The 18521-nt window shown below is 45.7% G+C and overlaps 1 protein-coding gene across 1 annotated transcript in view; it reads left to right on the forward strand.

Annotated features, from left to right (window-relative positions):
- The window catches only part of DNAH5 (dynein axonemal heavy chain 5), a 5174212-nt gene that overhangs the window by 1645829 nt on the left and 3509862 nt on the right, over nucleotides 1-18521 (forward strand). Inside the window, exon 29 of the mRNA XM_078687662.1 lies at nucleotides 2716-2915. Coding sequence (XP_078543788.1) covers nucleotides 2716-2915 — 200 coding nt within the window. The remainder of the gene's footprint in view (nucleotides 1-2715; nucleotides 2916-18521) is intronic.

An 18521-nucleotide genomic window follows, 5' to 3' on the forward strand; every position in this document is an offset into this window, starting at 1 on the left:
TGCACAAGTCTCCGGTTGTAAATAGGTTTTTGAAGGGCGTCACTCATATGTTTCCTCCAGTTCCTTTCGTGATGCCTCAGTGGGACTTGAACCTTGTTCTTACTTTTCTGATGTGCGCTTTCTTTGAGCCACTTCATAACTGTTCTATTCGCCTCCTTACTCTGAAGACCGCTTTCCTGGTTGCCATCACCTCTGCCAGGAGAGTGAGTGAGCTCCAGGCCCTTTCATCTCAGCCTCCTTTCCTTTCAGTCCATCCGGACAAAGTTGTGTTGCAGACGCGACCCTCTTTCCTGCCCAAGGTAGTCACAGCCTTCCACATCGGGCAGTCCATCACTTTGCCCACCTTCTTTCCGCCTCCGCATCCCTCGAAAGAGGAAGAGAGGCTCCACCGTCTGGACCCAAAATGTGCGCTCTCATTCTAATTGGATCGCACTCGCCAGTTCCAGGTGGATGACCAACTCTTTGTTGGTAACATGGGCGCTAAGAAGGGACGGGCAGTGCACAAACAAACCATTTCTCGATGGGTCGTCTTGTGCATCAAGGCTTGTTACTCTTTGGCTCGAAAGGAGCCTCCTGTGGGGCTTTGTGCCCATTACACAAGGAGGCTACTACTGCCCTGGGCCGGGGAGTCCCCTTGCAGAACATCTCTCACGCAGCTACGTGGGCCTTGCTGCACACGTTTGCAAGACACTTCTGCCTGGACAGCCAAGTCCAGAGAGATGGTTTTTTCGGCCGTTCCATTCTCCAGGACTTTCTGGTGTGATCATTGGTTAGCAGACCCACCAACGGGGTTAGTATTGCTGGGGTATCTATTCTAAGGTAAGGAATATAATACTAACCTGTTTCTTTCAGATGCACAAGTTACTTACCTTCTGTAAAGGAAATGTGTAGTTGGTTACCAATTATATGAGAATATTCTTAAGCAGGGCAACAAACGCATCAATATCTGATAATGGGGGTTTGCACAGAATTAATAACACAGGCACCTGATTTAATGCACAAGTTACTTACCTTCGGTAACGATATATCTGTAAGAAACAGTAGTTAGTATTAGATTCCTTACCTTAGAATATCCCCAGGCGTCAGACTGGATCTGGAAACTTTTGCGTAGCAGTACCCTTGCGCTGCGGTAGGCATCGTCTGCGGCTCCGTGTCCGTCGTCGGCGCCGGGATGCCGTCGCCGGAGTACTTAGACGCCACTCTCGCGCGCTGACGTCAGTTCTTATACATAGCTTTTCCGCGCCAGAAACGCAGAGCCATGATAAAAACCAACACTGGTGGCATAAAACTAGGGCCCTGAAAGGGGAGGACCTTAACCCTAAATATCGGTTCGCAGAACGGGGAAGATGGGTGGGGCTGTAAGGAATCTAATACTAACTACAGTTTCTTACAGATATATCGTTACCTAAGGTAAGTAACTTGTGCATTAAATCAGGTGCCTGTGTTATTAATTCTGTGCAAACCCCCATTATCAGATATTGATGCGTTTGTTGCCCTGCTTAAGAATAATCTCATATAATTGGTAACCAACTACACATTTCCTTTCTAACACTTTTACACATGTAGGTATGGCAGAACTCAGCTAGCCACTGGCCTTGGTTCGTTGAAATTCAAGAGGGTAGTTATGAAAGGGTAGTTATTAATCCCCCTTTGAATTCTCATCTATCTAGCCATTTCTTTCCTACACACCCTGGCCAACCTGATTGAAATGGTGGTTACCAAGCATATTCATGCTTTCTTGGAGGAGGATGACTTGGCATTGGAACCCTTTCAGACTCATTTTAACCTTCTAGTGTCACAGAATGTGTGTTACTGATATCATGGATCACCCAAGTGTCTCCTTGTATGTTGGCAGCATTGGTACCCTCTTTATGCCACACTCTCAATGGCCTTCTGCATCATCAATCATTATTTTCTAATCACCTTTGCTTTGTCTAGATCCAATTCTGTTTCTCCACTATGGTATTTTATCACTCACATTATAATGATTGTAATGATTTGAATCGTTGCTGTTCCTTTCCATTTACTCTTAGTTCTGATATTTGGAATTTATATTCGTTCTGATGGTAATGCTATGTTTTGACTCCATTCCCTATTATTTTGGCTGAGTCTTCATCAGGACTTATCTAGTGTCTCTATTAAGCACACTTTTTTCATATGGAGTCTTCATATTATTTTTTATGTTTGAGGGAGTTTTATATAGCGCAAACTAGACTCTAAGGTATCAGTGTGCTTTACAGAGCACCAGTTGCATTACAGATATACACATTCATTGTTTTTCATTGTTTTTTTTTGTTTTTTGTTAGGCACGGGAAGTTTAAGTGATTTACCAGAATCACAGGATGTTGAGCGTCATGTTGAGCGTCCCTGCTGAGATTCGAACCTGGTTCCCGAGCTTCGAAGTTGGCCACTTTAGCCGTTCGTTATGCCACATCATCTTAACCATTTGTGCTAGGGCATTTGCTAGTGTTAATAACATAGGGCTGCACCAACAGTGCACATATGGGATTAGGAATTAAGAAACAAATGCTGCATTAGCAATTCCTTACATGTGAACACAAATGTGACGTTCTGAAGGCGGACTTCCAAAGCGGCCAAAACATTAAATACTGTATATAATTGAATAATTAATAAACTCAACCATTATACGTTTCCAGTAACATTTCTGCAGCCATGTATACTGTACGATTTTACTGCTGTCTCTTCCCTTTATAGGATATCTGCATCAGCGCTGTGAAGGAGAGAGATATCGAACAGAAGCTGAAACTGGTCATTGCAGAGTGGGACAATAAAACATTTACATTTGCAAATTTTAAAACCCGAGGAGAGCTGCTGTTGAGAGGGGATAGCACATCAGAAATTATTACAAGCATGGAAGATAGCTTGATGATCCTAGGATCTCTTATGAGTAACAGGTACAATTTGAGACTGCTTTAAAATCATTGTGTTGTGTGCATCCTGTTAGGAAAGAACTGTGCACTACAACAGAACTATGTGTGAATACTTAGCAAAATCAAGAATATGAGCATTGTCCTTAAGTGCCTTGTTGAGTTTCTGTTACTGCAATACATACTTGCAGCACTGCACTGTGACTGGAAAGAGATAGCTCATGTACAAGCTGGCCAGAGTAATGGAGCAGCAGAAGTGGCCAACAGCAAATAGGAATTTTCCAATTCTTGTTTAGTTGTCCAATGCTATTCTTCTGTATGTATCTGAATTTAAGATGTACAAGAACATAGGTGATTCCAAGGTTTCCTATTGCAAAACAAGATATCTGTCAAAATGCATATACCTTTTAGGAACATTCTTGTTTATCTTAACTTACTAACTAACCAGCTTTTTACTTTAAACAGCATCAAATCCTTCTAAAGTCAGACTAACTTAGCATATATGGATACTTTGGTACCCTCGTACATTTTAGGAAAGAGTAACTGTTGGTTTTTTTTCCACAAAGAATCTTTATGCCATCATCTTCACCACTGGCGCAACATCACCTCGGACAAGTGGGTGCTGCAAATTGTCCAAAGGGGCTACACCCTCCCCTTCGAGGCAACCCCTACAGCCATGCCACCTCAGTATCACCGCATGTCAGGTGATCGCTTGGCGCTTCTCCAGCAGGAAGTTGTGTCCCTCTTGGCCAAGGGGGCCATCAAGTGCGTTCTGCCGCCAGAAGTAGGTCGTGGTTGTTATTCCCACTATTTTCAGGTTCCGAAGAAGGACAAGGGCCTGCGTCCTATCTTAATCCTTCGGAACGTCAATCGCTTCCTTCGGAAGGAGAATCTCAAGATGCTCACACTTGCTCAGGTCTTGTCTGCCCTAGATCCGCTGGACTGATTGTGGCATTGGACTTGCAGGGCGCTTATTTTCATATCCCCGTCCTGCCTGCCCACAGACACTACCTGCAATTCACGGTAGCCACAAGCATTTTAAGTTCACTGTGCTCCCCTTTGGCCTTACCAGCGCCCCTCGGGTGTTCACGAAAGTGATGGCGGTGGTTGCAGCTCATCTGCACAGATCAGGGGTTTCAGTCTTCCCCTACCTCGACGACTGGCTGTTGAAGGTGGGCTCGCCCCAGGCAGTCGTCTCCCACCTCCAGACTACGGCCGACCTCCTGCATTCGCTGGGGTTCTCCATCAATGTGCCGAAGTTGCACTTGATTCCCTACCAGAAGCTCCTTTTCATTGGAGCGGTTCTGGACTCGGCACAGTTTCGGGTTTATCCTCCCGATCGGCGAGTCCGGGACATTCAGGCTAAGATTCTGATCTTTCAGCCTCTGTCCCGGGTTTCGGTCAGGATGACGCTTCGACTGCTGGGTCTGATGGCCTCCTGCATCCTGCTGGTTGATCATGCCAGATGGCATATGCAGGCTCTCCAGTGGGACCTGAAGATCCAGTGGGCACAGCATCAAGGCAACCTGTCTGATCATGTCCAGATTTCGAAGGGCACTGCAAGACAGATGCAGTGGTGGCTCACAAATCGGAATTGGGTCAATGGCAGATCCCTCTCCCTTCCCCAACCAGAATACAAAGTGGTGACGGACGTGTCCCTTCTGGGATGGGGCGGCCACATGGGGGAGGCGGAGATCAGAGACCTCTGATCTCCGGCGGAGTCCAAGCTCCACATCAGCTTGCTGGAGCTTCGGGCGATCCGGCTTGCACTGAAGGCATTCCTTCCTTCTGTCATGTGGATGGTAGTGCAGATGTTCATCGACAACACCACCGCCATGTGGTGCTGCAACAAACAGAGCTGGGTGAGGTCGTGGACCCTACGCTAGGAGGCTCTGCGCCTCTGGCAGTGGCTGGAACATCAGGGCGTGACCCTGGTGGTTCAACACCTGGAGGGTTCCCTGAACGCCAGGGCGGACAAACTCAGCTGTCGGTGCATGATGGATCACGAATGGCGCCTGAACTCGGACGTGGCGCAAGGCCTCTTTCCGCAGTGGGGAGAGCATGGGTTAGATCTATTCGCCACAGAAGAGAACGCGCAATGTCATCAGTTCTGCGTGTTGGAATTTCCAAGGCGGCACTCGCTCGGAGACGCTTTTCGTCGTGAGTGGAGTTGCGGTCTGTTGTACGCCTTTCCGTCTATACCACTTCTGCCCAGAGTGCTGAAGAAGATCAGGCGTGACCAGGCGCAAGTCATCCTTGTGTATCCGGACTGGGCACTGAGGTTCTGGTATCCCGAGCTACTCAGCATGTCTGTCGATCCCTCGCTCTGCTGCCCCTTCAGGACGACCTTCTGTCGCAGCAGCAGGGGGCGGTCCTCCACCCAAACCTGTCCAGTCTCCACTTACATGCGTGGAGGTTGAGCGGCGGCAGTTGGGGCCATTTGACTTGCCTCCTGAAGTCTGTAATGTGATTCTGGCAGCCAGGCGTCCCGCCACAAAATCGGTATATGCCTACAGGTGGAACAAATTTGTGGCATGGTGCACAGCAAAGGCTGTGGATCCCCTTTATGCCCCTCTTTCAGAAGCTCTCCTCTTTCTTCTTTCTCTTGCCCAGCAGGGCTCTGCTCTGGGCACTCTAAAGGGCTACCTCTCTGCCATTTCCGCCTTCTTAAGGCTACCTGATCAGCCCTCTTTGTTCAAGTATCCGGTTGTAAATAGGTTTTTGAAGGGCATCACTCATATGTTTCCTCCAGTTCCTTCCGTGATGCCTCAGTGGGACTTGAACCTTTTTCTTACTTTTCTGATGTGCGCTCCCTTTGAGCCACTTCATAACTGTCCTCTTCGCCTCCTTACTCTGAAGACCGCTTTCCTGGTTGCCATCACCTCTGCCAGGAGAGTGAGTGAGCTCCAGGATCTTTCTTCTAAGCCTCCTTTTCTTTCTGTCCATCCGGTCAAAGTTGTTCTGAGGACTCGTCCTTCTTTTCTGCCAAAGCTTGTCACTGGCTTTCACTTTGGGCCGACCATCACTTTGCCGCGACCAGGCCCAAGTCATCCTTGTGGCTCCGGACTGGGCCCGGAGAGTATGGTATCCCGAGCTACTCAGTATGAGCATCAATCCCCCGATTCCTCTGCCTCTTCAGCAGGATCTTCTGTTGCAGCAGCAGGATTCTCCACCCGAACATGTCCAGTCTCCACCTCCTTGCGAGGAGATTGAGCAGTGGCAGTTGACGTCTTTCGATCTGCCTCCTGAAGTCTGTAATGTTATCTTGGCAGCCAGGCTTCCCTCCACTAAGACGGTATACGCCTGCAGGTGGAATACGTTTGTGGCATGGTACACAGCAAAGGCTGTGGATCCTCTTTCCGCCCCTCTTTCAGAGGTTCTTCTTATATTTCTCTCTTTAGCCCAGCAGGGCTCTGCTCTGGGCACTATCAAAGGCTATCTCTCTGCTATTTCCGCCTTTCTAAGGCTTCCAGATCAGCCTTTCCTTTTAAAGTCCCTCGTTGTAAATATGTTCTTGAAAGGCATCACACACGTTTCCTCCTGTCCCTTTCGTGATGCCTCAGTGGGACTTGAACCTTGTTCTTACCTTTCTGATGTGTGCTCCCTTTGAGCCACTTCACAATTGTCCTCTTCGTCTCCTCACTCTAAAGACTGCTTTCCTGTTTGCTTCACCTCTGCCAGAAGGGTGAGTGAGCTCCAGGCTCTTTCTTCTAAGCCTCCTTTTCTTTCTGTCCATCCAGTTGTTCTGAGGACTCGTCCTTCTTTTCTACCAAAGTTTGTCACTGCCTTTCACATTGGGCAGACCATCACTTTGCCCACCTTCTTTCCGCCTCCGCATCCCTCGAAAGAGGAAGAGAGGCTCCACCGTCTGGACCCAAAACGTGCGCTCTCTTTTTATCTGGACAGCACACGTCAGTTCCGGGTGGATGACCAGCTCTTTGTTGGCTACGTGGGCGCCAACAAAGGTCGAGTTGTGCACAAGCGGACCATCTCTCGGTGGGTCGTTCTGTGCATAAAGGATTGTTACTCCTTGGCTAAAAAGGAGCCTCCAATGGGGTTGCGCGCCCATTCTACCAGGGCGACAGCAGCCACTCGTGCCTTGGGACGCTGCGTTCCCTTGCATGACATCTGTCAGGCAGCTACGTGGGCCTTGAGCACACGTTTACCAAGCACTACTGCCTGGACAGCCAAGTCCGAAGAGGTGGATTTTTTGGCCGTTCTGTTCTCCAGGACTTTCTGGTGTGATCTTGGTTCGCAGACCCACCACCGGGGTTGGTCTTGCCCGGGTATCTATTCTAAGGTAAGGAATCAATCACTACGTGTTTCTTTCAGATGCACAAGTTACTTACCTTCGGTAACGATATATTTGTAAGAAACATTAGTAGTTAAAGATTCCTTACCGCCCCACCCATCCTCCCCGTTCTGCGAACTGATTCATAGGGTTACGGTCATCCCTTTCAGGGCCCTAGTTTCATGGCACTAGTGGTCAGTTTCTTGCATGGCTCTGCGTTCCTGGAGCGTAGAGTCTTGTACAGAACTGACGTCAGCGTGCGAGGGCGGCGTCTAAGTAGCTTCGACAACGTTATCCTGGCACCAACGACGCACACAGAGCCGCACGACACCGCCTACCAACGCGCAGGGGTACTGCTGACGAAAAACTTTCTGGATCCAGTTTGACGCCTGGGGGTAATCCTAAGGTAAGGAATCCATCACTACTAATATTTCTTACAGATATTTTGTTACCGAAGGTAAGTAACTTGTGCAAAACAAACTTACAAGCTTCGTCGGAGCTGCTCGATGTAGAAGAGTGTCCATTTTTGCATGTTTACCCCCCACTTTTTACCTGCCATGTGATGCAACTTGACTTGATGTGCCCTGGGTCTCTGCCAATCAGGTTCCCAGGGCATGTGTTCTTTCCCAAACCTGTACCTTTGTACCAACAATTGGCACATCTCTGGTCACAGGTAAGCCGCTTGTAAAAGGTACCATGGGGCCCAAGGCTGCAGCACATATTGTGGCACCCTTAGGGGCCCTGGACCATCACACCCACTCACTGCCATTGCAGGTTGCATGTTTTGGTGCTGAGAAAAGTGAAGAGTTGACATGGCAGACATCCTTGTGTTTAAGGTGTGGTCTAATGCACTCCAGATTTTCTGAGTTATCTCTGTTTTTGAGGTGTTGAATGCAACATTTTGGTGTGCGGGTTTCGGCTTGTGTTCTGTCATTAAGCACATGTGAATATACCATGAACAAAAAGGTGTGTGACGAACACACCTAATCCGTCTGCACAACCTGTAGTGTGTATTAAATTTGAACCAGGTAATCCATCATCCTTATCAGTCCCTTTAAAAATGCTACAGGTGGGGTTCATCCTTATTTAAACCTCCCATGATTACTTGCATAATGCATTTGATCGCTTGGAGAAACCAGAAATGAAACAAGCATTTGAAATGCAATAGGTCTCGCATTTAAGCGAGTTTTAGCTATTGGCATTGTAAATGACAATGCCTTTCATTTATGTTTTGGGTTTTAAAACATAAATAAAAGGCATTGTCATTTACAATACTAGTAGCTTAAACTCTTGCAAATGTGAGACCTTTTGCATTGCAATAAAGGGCCTTCTCGACCGCTTGTTAGATTGTAAATATCTGAAGAAGAGACTGGCCTGTGATTACTTCAAAGTAGTGATAAATAGGGTAATGAAGAAGATGTGTTAATGTTGTAAATTACACAGACACAAAGAGTGAAGTGAGAGTTACATATGATCTGAGCTACAAACACTAACAAAGAGCTCCAACACCTCTGTGATCACACTGTCACGGCTCAGGAGGAAGAGCGGGGGTTCTATTTTCTGCCCTCTCCTTGATTTGAGTACGCAGTGCAGGGCGGGCTGGTCTTTATGGCATGTATGAAGGGAGGGAGGGAGGGACGGTCTCGACTGCAGCTCCGGCCTCACACAGTGCCCCTGCTATTACTATTGAGCGAGAGGTGCTGAGATGGTGGTATTCGTGGTATTGGTGGTGGTGGTATTGTTATTGGTGGTGGTGGTATTGGTGGTAGTGGTATCAGTGGTGATGGTATTAGTGGTATTGGTGGTGGTATTGATATTAGTGGTGGTGGTATTGGTGGTGGTATTGTGTTATTGGTGGTGGTGGTATTGGCAGTGGTGGTGGTACTTGTAGTGGTGGTGGTGGTATTTGGTACTGGTGGTGATGGTGGTGGTATTGGTGGTGGTGGTATTGGTGTTGGTGGCATTAATGGTGGTTGTATTGGTGGAGGTGAGATTGGTGGTATTGGTTGTGGTGGTGGTATTGGTGGTGCTATTGGTGGTGGTTTTGGTTGTGGGGGTGGTATTGATGTTGTTGGTATTGGTGATGGTATTGGTATTGATGGTGGTATTGGTGGGGTGGTTTTGGTGGTGGTATTGGTGTTGGTGGTGGTATTGGTGGTGGTATTAGTGTTGGCATTAGTGGTGGTTTTGGTGGTATTGGTGGTGGTATTGGTGCTTGTATTAGTATTTATGCTGGTATTGGTATTAGTGGTATTGGTGCTGGTGGTGGTTTTGTTGGTGGTGGTATTGGTGGTGGTATTAGTGGTGGTTTTGGTGGTATTGGTGGTGCTGGTGGTATTGGTGGTGGTATTGGTGGTGGTCATATTGTATTGGTGGTGGTATTGGATTGGTGGTGGTATTGGTGGAGGTATTGGGGAAAGTGGTATTTGTGGTGGTGGTATTGGTGGTAGTGTTATTGGTGGTGATGGTGGTATTGGTGGTAGTGGTATTGGTGGTGACATTGGTGTTGGTGGTAGTATTGGTGGTGGTGGTATTGGTCGTGACATTGGTGGTGGTGGGATTGCTGGTATTGCTTTGTGGTGGTATTGGCAGTGGTATTGGTATTGGTGGTGGTGGTGATATTGGTGGTGGTGTTGGTGGGATCGGTGGTGGTGGTGGTACTTGTGATGGTGGTATTGGTGGTGGTGGTATTAGTTGTGGTATTGGTGATGGCGGAGGTGGTGGTATTGGTGGTGGTGGTATTGGTGGTGGTGGTATTGGTGGTAGTAGTATTGGTGGTGGTCGAGGTGGCTATATTGTTGGTGGTGGAGGTGGTTGTATTGATGGTGGTGTTATTGGTGGTGGTGGTATTGATGGTGGAGATGGTAGTATTGGTGGAGGGGTTATATTAGTGGTGGTGGAGGTGGTGGTATTGATGGTGGTGGCATTGGTGGTGGTATTGGTGGCTTTAGTACAGATGACATGTAACACAGATGTGCTGTTGTCAGCTTTAGCCCATTAGAACACGATTATTTGCTATCCAGATTTCACATGACTTCATTTGCTAATCATTTCTAAATCAATTTTACTTGTGGGGTTGAAACAGACACGAGATAATGCCGAATTTAAGTGATTGACAGCGGGCGCCCTGTTGTGGTGGCAGCCTTGCTGCTTAAAAAAACACAAGTGGTGTCAGCTGAAGCATCGCATGTCCGGCCCGCTGTAAGAGAAACTTAATCGAGTAAATAGTGCTTACAGACTAAATAACAGGTCCCTTGTAACAAACACAGTAAAAGGGTAAGTAGCCATGGGAGGTTACAAATGAAGACAAGGCAGTACTAATTAGGGACTAAGAGCCTATTAATGAATCCAAAGGCAGCCTTTACGAAAGACAGTGACACAGGCCTATGAATTTATTGGCGGAGAGTTTGCACGACTTCTCTCCCATACTCTACTACAGTAGTCTCGCAGAGCGAGCATTGCATGTGCGCTGCCGCTAGGCTCGACCTAAAAAATGAAAAAGAAACATTTTAAAATTACCCAACCCACCAACTTGCCACACCCATCCAACAATCCCAACGGCACTAATTAGAAAATGCAAAATCCACTGTTTTTAACAACCACTGTTCCTTTTAAAATACGCTGTAAACTTAAATCCCACTGCTCCCAACCAAAAACAAGCATTTGCAATGCTATAGGTTTCGCATTTGCGAGAGTTAAAGCTATTGGCACTGTAAATGAAAATGTGTTTAATGTATGTGTTTTTGTTTGGAGTGGAGTAGAGTGGACATAGTGAGGAGGAAATACAGAGGGGAAGGTTGGGAGTTGAGAGATTGGGGCCAAAAACATTAATAAAACTAATAATAATTTTAGAAAACTTTATGGGGGGGGTGAGACAATAAAATTGGCCACAGGGGTTTCCAGAACAACAAATAGGGTGCATTAAAACTGAAAACATGAAAACAAATTCTGCATTACAGTTAAAAGGAGTAAACACGGTATTGTTGGTAATGGGGCTGAACACTTTACATCTGGAACAGCTGGATTTAAGGTTCACAATTAAACTCTGCCCCTGGGATATAGGGACTAGGCATTCATCACTAGGGATACCAGAATTAAACACTGCACCACGGGTACCGAGACTGTAAATTCTGCATTTGGATTACCAGGCATAAACACAACAAAGTGTCTGTACTTGGACACACCATAACCAATAAGTCTGCTTCGTGGGGGAAACAACCTTTACAACGCAACTTTTACAACGCATTACCATTACAACGAAACTTTTACAACGCAAAAACTATTACAACGCATGTATTTACAACGCATGTTTTTACAACGCAGGTACCTTTACAACGCATACCATTACAACGTAAGTATTGGTAAGTATATAATTATATTTAAAATGTTATATGTTTGGTTTTTTTTAAGGGGTATTTTTAGGGTTCAGGGTCAGTTTTCAGTTTTTGGGTAAAGGGGTATTTTTAGGGTTCAGGGTCAGTTTTCAGTTTTTGGGTAAAGGGGTATTTTTAGGGTTCAGGGTCAGTTTTCAGTTTTTGGGTAAAGGGGTATTTTTAGGGTTCAGGGTCAGTTTTCAGTTTTTGGGTAAAGAGGTATTTTTAGGGTTCAGGGTCAGTTTTCAGTTTTTGGGTAAAGGGGTATTTTTAGGGTTCAGGGTCAGTTTTCAGTTTTTGGGTAAAAGGGTATTTTTAGGGTTCAGGGTCAGTTTTCAGTTTTTGGGTAAAGGGGTATTTTTAGGGTTCAGGGTCAGTTTTCAGTTTTTGGGTAAAGGGGTATTTTTAGGGTTCAGGGTCAGTTTTCAGTTTTTGGGTAAAAGGGTATTTTTAGGGTTCAGGGTCAGTTTTCAGTTTTTGGGTAAAGGGGTATTTTTAGGGTTCAGGGTCAGTTTTCAGTTTTTGGGTAAAGGGGTATTTTTAGGGTTTAGGGTCAGTTTGGGGTTTTTGGGTAAAAGGGTATTTTTAGGGTTCAGGGTCAGTTTGGGGTTTTTGGGGTACAGGGGTACAGGGTAAAAATAAAATAAAATTAAATTTAAATTTAAATTAAATTATTTAAATTAAATTTATTTAAATGGGTTTTTGGGGTACAGGGGTATTTTTAGAGTTAAGGGTCAGTTTTGGGTTTTTGGGGTACAGGGGTACAGGGTAAAAATAAAATTAAATTAAATTTAAATTAAATTATTTAAATTACATTTAAATTAAATTAAATTAAATTAACTTAAATTAAATTAAATTAAATTATATTAATTTCAAATAATTTAAAATAAAAAAATTAATATATACTTACCAATACTTACGTTGTACTGGTATGCGTTGTAAAGGTACCTGCGTTGTAAAAACATGCGTTGTAAATACATGCGTTGTAATAGTTTTTGCGTTGTAAAAAATTTGTTGTAATGGTATGCGTTGTAAAAGTATGCGTTGTAACGTCATACATCCGCTTCGTGAATACGGGGGACTAAAAATGGTGCATTGGAAATACCAAAACCAAAGGAAATGATGGACGGAGCATTGATAATACAAGCACTCAACCCCACCCCCATTGCAGCTGAAGACGGCTGCAATGCCAGAAACCGGTCCTGGGAAGCTTGTTTCCGATCCAGGGAAGGCATGGCTTGGCTGTTCAGGCTGGACTGTTCCCATGAGGCACAGGGTCAGACTGATTTGCATATGGCCATGTCTGAACTGGGGTGGCAGAGTGGGCTAAAGAATGGTGATGGATTAAACCCAGATCAGTTGACTGGGGGTGAGTGTTTGAATTGTCAACGCTCCGTCCATCATTTCCTTTGGTTTTGCTTTGTTCGCCATAAGTTGGCAGGGTATGTTCAGACGTGAGTCCCTTGCTCACTTTGCCACTGGATTCAAGCAAGCCCGGCTGAAGACGGCTGCAATGCCAGAAACCGGTCCTGGGAAGCTTGATTCCGGTCAAGGGAAGACATGGCTTGGCAGTTTGGGCTGGACTGTTCCCATGAGGCACAGGGTCAGACTGATTTGCATATGTCTGAACTGGGGTGGCAGAGTGGGCTAAAGAATGGTGATGGATTAAACCCAGATCAGTTGACTTGGGGTGAGTGCTTGTATTGTCAACGCTACGTCCATCATTCCCTTTGGTTTTGCATTGGAAATACCGCCACTAAACACTTAAAAACTGCAACTTTAAGGGCGGCATGACAGTTTCAATCAGGAGCTAAAACTTTGGTTTGGAGCATATCAAATAAAAAAAAATGTATACAAGGGCTAACTACTCTACGTATATAACCAGCGCTTGAAATGGAAATTTAGAAGTGAAAGTATTCAGTTATCCTGGAACACCTGTTTGCAACTGAGAAGTTTTAGTTCTCTCCCACTAAAAATACTGCAGTTGTGTAGTCTCCCTTTCAAACCGAAGTGGTGCAGGTACTCAGTGCTCACCCATATAAAGCTCGGTATATAACAAAACCATTAAATGTGCTAAAATCTCCCCATTTGTTAATAAACAAGACAAAAACACTCCATTGTGTATTCCGAGATTAAATCTTGCCACCATTGTGAAATCACGGCTAAAGATTCTGGGGCAGATTTATGAAGGCCTTGCGCCGCCGGTGCGTCACTTTTTTCCCATGTTAAAAATGACGCACCGGCGGCGCAAGGCCTTCATAAATCTGCCCCTCTGCTTTTTAATTACTGGAGCTAAAAACTTTCAACAAGGGCAGGAGGAGTGAAAACAAACAATAACCAATGCTGATTCCATAGCTAAAAATCTCTCCAGTTGGTTCGAGCATTGATTATTAAATGAGAAAGGCAATGCTCTTGTTGAGCCCTAAACAGATTGGCTTTGCAGCATTACACAAGTCGGGTGCACGCACCTTACAAAGACTGGGCATGCCCCAGGCATGATCTCTGGTGGTAGGCTGGACATGCCTTACGTTCTCACACATTAACATGGCAGCTTTTCCAAGAAATGCAGTCAGCGCAGAGGGAGGGAATTGTCCACGGCATTAGCTGCTAAATACAGCGCCCAAGCCTGTGTAGAGAGGGTTCGGCATGGATGCATTTTCAAAGCTCTTCTCACCGTTCCCCCCTGCCCGAGAGCATAGCTCCATGCCATGTCACATCACAGCACTTACCTCACAATCCTACACAGCAGCTGCTGAATGTGCACCCTTCTCTTAATGAATACACTGTTTTCATGCGACCTTAATCAGAGTCGCCATAAAAGGGCACTTTAGTTGCCAGACAAATTGTGCACATAGTACCTCCTCACACAACTGCCCACGTGGTAGGCAGTGAACCCACACAACCCTACATCAGGTGGGTCACTGCTGAAGAAGGATATGCGTAGTAATGAAAGTGAGAGCACAGTCACTTTGCGTCCCTGCAGTAATTTAATTATAGCAATAAAAAGGCAAAGTCTGCGACAAGTGCGGTCAAACGTCCTATCCAGTACCTGTACTGTTTAAATGACCCAGGGCCTCATTTATGAGGTTGTGCGTCATTTTTACGCCGCTGGTGCGTCACTTTTTGTGACGCACCAGCAGCGTAAAAAATGTGCCTTGTTGTACCATATTTACAAAGTGACGCATCTAGGTACATGCGTCACTTTGTAAACCCCTGTGCTATGTTATACCTACGCCAGGTATAATGTATGCAGGGGGGGCGTTCTGACGCAAGAAAGGGTCATAGAAGTGACACAGTGAAATCTCTAAGATTTCACTACGCCACTTCTAGGACATAAATGCGTCAATTTCTTACGCCTGCCTCACAGCAGACGTAAGACTGACGCAGGCCCTTTCATCACTTTTGCGCCATACAGATACGTCAGAAATACTGACGTATCTGTAATTCTTGAGCCATGATGCGTCATACTGTAAATATGACGCATCATTGGTGTCGCAAGGAGGGCGCAGTGAAAAGTGGCGTATCGCTGTTTTCACGCAGCGATGCGTCACTTTTCATAAATGAGGCCCCCAGTGATTAGTCACATGAGGTCAACCTAAAGCTTGAAAAAATGACTGAAATGCGAAAAAGACTAACTAAGTGCCATTCAACTCACTGTTAACCTTCTTCTTACAGAATCATCGTTGTTACTAGATATCATGTTTATCTCCGGGAACACAGTGGGATTTAAGTTGTTATATGAACCACATGCGGTCGAGTTTTTTCTTCTTTTTGGGGGTGGTTCTGAAAATGTTTTCAAATATAATGCATGGCACTCAGAGTCCAACATTTTGAGTACATTCATGACAATATCTAGGGTCACTGGTTGACTGTTTTTCTACATTGTAGTTACCCCTGACGAAGAGCCAGCAGCCTGAAATGCATTGGGTATTCACCTTCATGGTCACCCAGGATGTCATGTGATTTGCGTCACTCCGCAGAAACAAAGCTTGGATGGGCATTTCTACAGCATTTAAGATTGGAATCATATTGTCTCTGCATGAATTTTGAAATGTTTGACAAAAGTGGAATACAATTGATTACAATGAATTACATGGTTCAAATTTAATACACACTACAAGTTCTGCAGGTGGAGAAGGTGCTTTTGTCACACACCTTTTTGTTCAGGGTACACTTCCCTGTCTGCCATACCTTCATACCTGGGGCCAAATCAAGTCACGACTCTAGCAGGGTGCATTAGCCCCCAGGTGAGAGTACAGGTGCATGAGCACTGTACCCCACAGTGAAGTCCATTAATAGACATTGTAAGTGCAGTAAATCCATAGAGAGTATATGGTGTGGGAGTTGGTCATTCGAACTCCACAACTCCATGATGGCTTTAGTGAAACATGGGAAGTTTGGTAGCAAACTTCTCAGCACATTAAACCCACACTGATGCCAGTGTGGGATTTATGTAAAATACACTCAGAGGGCATCTCAGAGATACCCCAGAAAAACGACCAGCCGTGGTGTGGTCCATGAATGGCTGTCTGCCATTTGCCACCACCAAACAGATTTCTGGACCCCGGAGTAGAGGGGTTCACTCTTTGGGTCCAAAAATAAAGCCCATCCTGGGCAGAGGTATCATGCCCACAAGAGAAACAAAGTCCTAACTTTACCAAATGATTCAGATCAAAAACATATGCTTACAACATTAGAAACCATACATCAGACCAATTCAGTTTATGGTTTATTTTCTTCAGTATAAACATATATATAATTAGCAATAAATGGTTTGTCAAAGATATATAAACATATTTTGTGAGCTCAACACAAGTTGAAAACAAAAACTCGAAGAAAAAGAGAGCATTTAAACCCACTCATAATTTGACCAAGTATACAGAAATTTTCCTGTCCTTTTTCTTGATTAGAACACAGAATGTATCAGAACAGGTTTGTGCCAGTGTGAGTGGGTTTGAGTGCTTTGAAGCAATAGGTTATGATGTTGTGTGTCTCTTTTTATAAATTATAAACTGAATTAGTCTGATGTATGGTTTCTAATGTTGTTAGTATGTGTTTTTTGCTCTGAATCATTTGGAGAAATTAGTGCTTTGTTTCTCTTGTGAGTTGCCTTCCCTGGGTTACTTCTCCATATTTATATTCCGGGGGCCCACTTTTGTTTTTGATCAGAGGTGTCATGCCTCCTCCCTCAGGATGAGCTGCATCCACGAAGGGGAAGATTCAAAGGCCTGCTGCCTTTGTAAGCTATCCCTGCCTTTATCTGCCCCCAGCAACTGGCTCCCACCAGTTCTGACCCACACTTGAGGGGGGGGGGAATATGCAGGAAAACCAAGTTAGGAGGAGAAGTGTGCCCACCTTTGCCAACCCCATCTCTCAGATGGTGGAGGCAAGGTGAAGCACACATCTCAGTGCCCTCCATCTTAAAGATGAGGGGACCCAGCCAATTAGAGAGAGGGTCAAGCCCCCCTCCCACTCCAGGGTGGCATAATAGGGGATGTATTCACCCCAAAGGAGAGACCTATGGGTCCCGACCTGCATAACCCTTTACCGCCCCTAAATTTAGTATTCAGGGGCGACCCTGAACCTTGCCTCCTTAGATTCACGGAACAAAGAAGAAGAACTGAAGAGCCATGCTGACCCAGGAAGAAGAGAATGCCAACTGCTTTGGCCTCAGTCCTACCGTCCTGTCCCGACTTAGACCTGCCTACAGCGGAAACCCCGGCATGTCCAGCAACCCCCCAGAGCCCGGATGACCTGCCCTGCACTCATATCAAAGACTCTGTCTCCTGTGAGCACTGAATCTGCTTAGCAGACTTCAAACACAGAACCGGTATCCAGGTTGCTCTGTGATTCTGCACCCGACGCCCATGGCCCATGATCAAGGGGCCCAACCCCTCGAAGTGGTCTCCCCAGCGATCATGACAAGGGAGCTGGTGATCCCCGATCTTCCTCGAGCTTCAAGCTGACACCTGCAGCGTCAATATAAGGGTTCCCCTGACCGTGACCAGAGCTGGTAAGAAGATCCGTAGCCAAAATACACCCCTGCACCCGATGCCCCATGCCCTTGGATGGCCCACCCAATGGTGTCCAGGCATTCCCCAAGATCCCAACGAACCTCTCCTGCTGATGGTCGCCTTTAGGAAACCTCCTTGCCTGAGCCCACAGCCTTTTCCTCAAAATGGAGATCTCAATTGCAAACCACAGGATCCCCTGCATCCGGCCATCTCCATGCTGCTGGTGGTGCAGCTACTGTTCTGATTGTTGGCCCCTGCAGTCCTGATCTTAACCCCAGGATCTTTGCTCCTACACCTGAGTGGCTTGCTCATAGTCATCCCCTGACCGAAGACCCCCTTGGCCCTATTGGCTAATACTGGGCCCCTGCACTCTGCACCTGGTTGCCCCAGTGCTGCTGGTGGTGCAATTTGAGGGTCTAACTGGACCTTTGGAAACCTTGGTCCTAACCCCCAAAAGCCATACTTGCAGGTTGTTTACTTGCCTGTAAACTGTTAACACTCTTTTCCCCATAGGACCCAATGTTATGAGTTCTTGTTCCTAAAAATGTCTGTGTTGAATTGTCTTTTGTATGAAAGAGAAGTAACTGTGCTTTAAACCAAAAAGTGTCTTACTTACCTTTGTATTGTAGGATCCGCTATGTGATATCTAGGCATATCACCCTGAGTAGTTGATATCATCCAAAAGTAATCTAAAAATATTCCAAACTAATTTCTGTGTATTTTACCCTGTTTTAAAAGCAAATATAAATCTGTAACAATTTCAATTTCATCCATAACTGATAAGCCTAACTGCTCGCCCACACTACCATAAATAGAGCTGTTAGTGATTATCTAATTTAGCCTCTGCTATACCTCTGGGGATCTCCTGGATTCTGGGCACACTATACCTTACTTTGGTATAGTATATACAGAGCCAGCTTCCTACACTCGAAATGAGTGTGACATTCCTAGAAAT

Source organism: Lissotriton helveticus, chromosome 4_1 (assembly GCF_964261635.1).
Source record: "Lissotriton helveticus chromosome 4_1, aLisHel1.1, whole genome shotgun sequence".
NCBI classification, from domain to species: domain Eukaryota; kingdom Metazoa; phylum Chordata; class Amphibia; order Caudata; family Salamandridae; genus Lissotriton; species Lissotriton helveticus.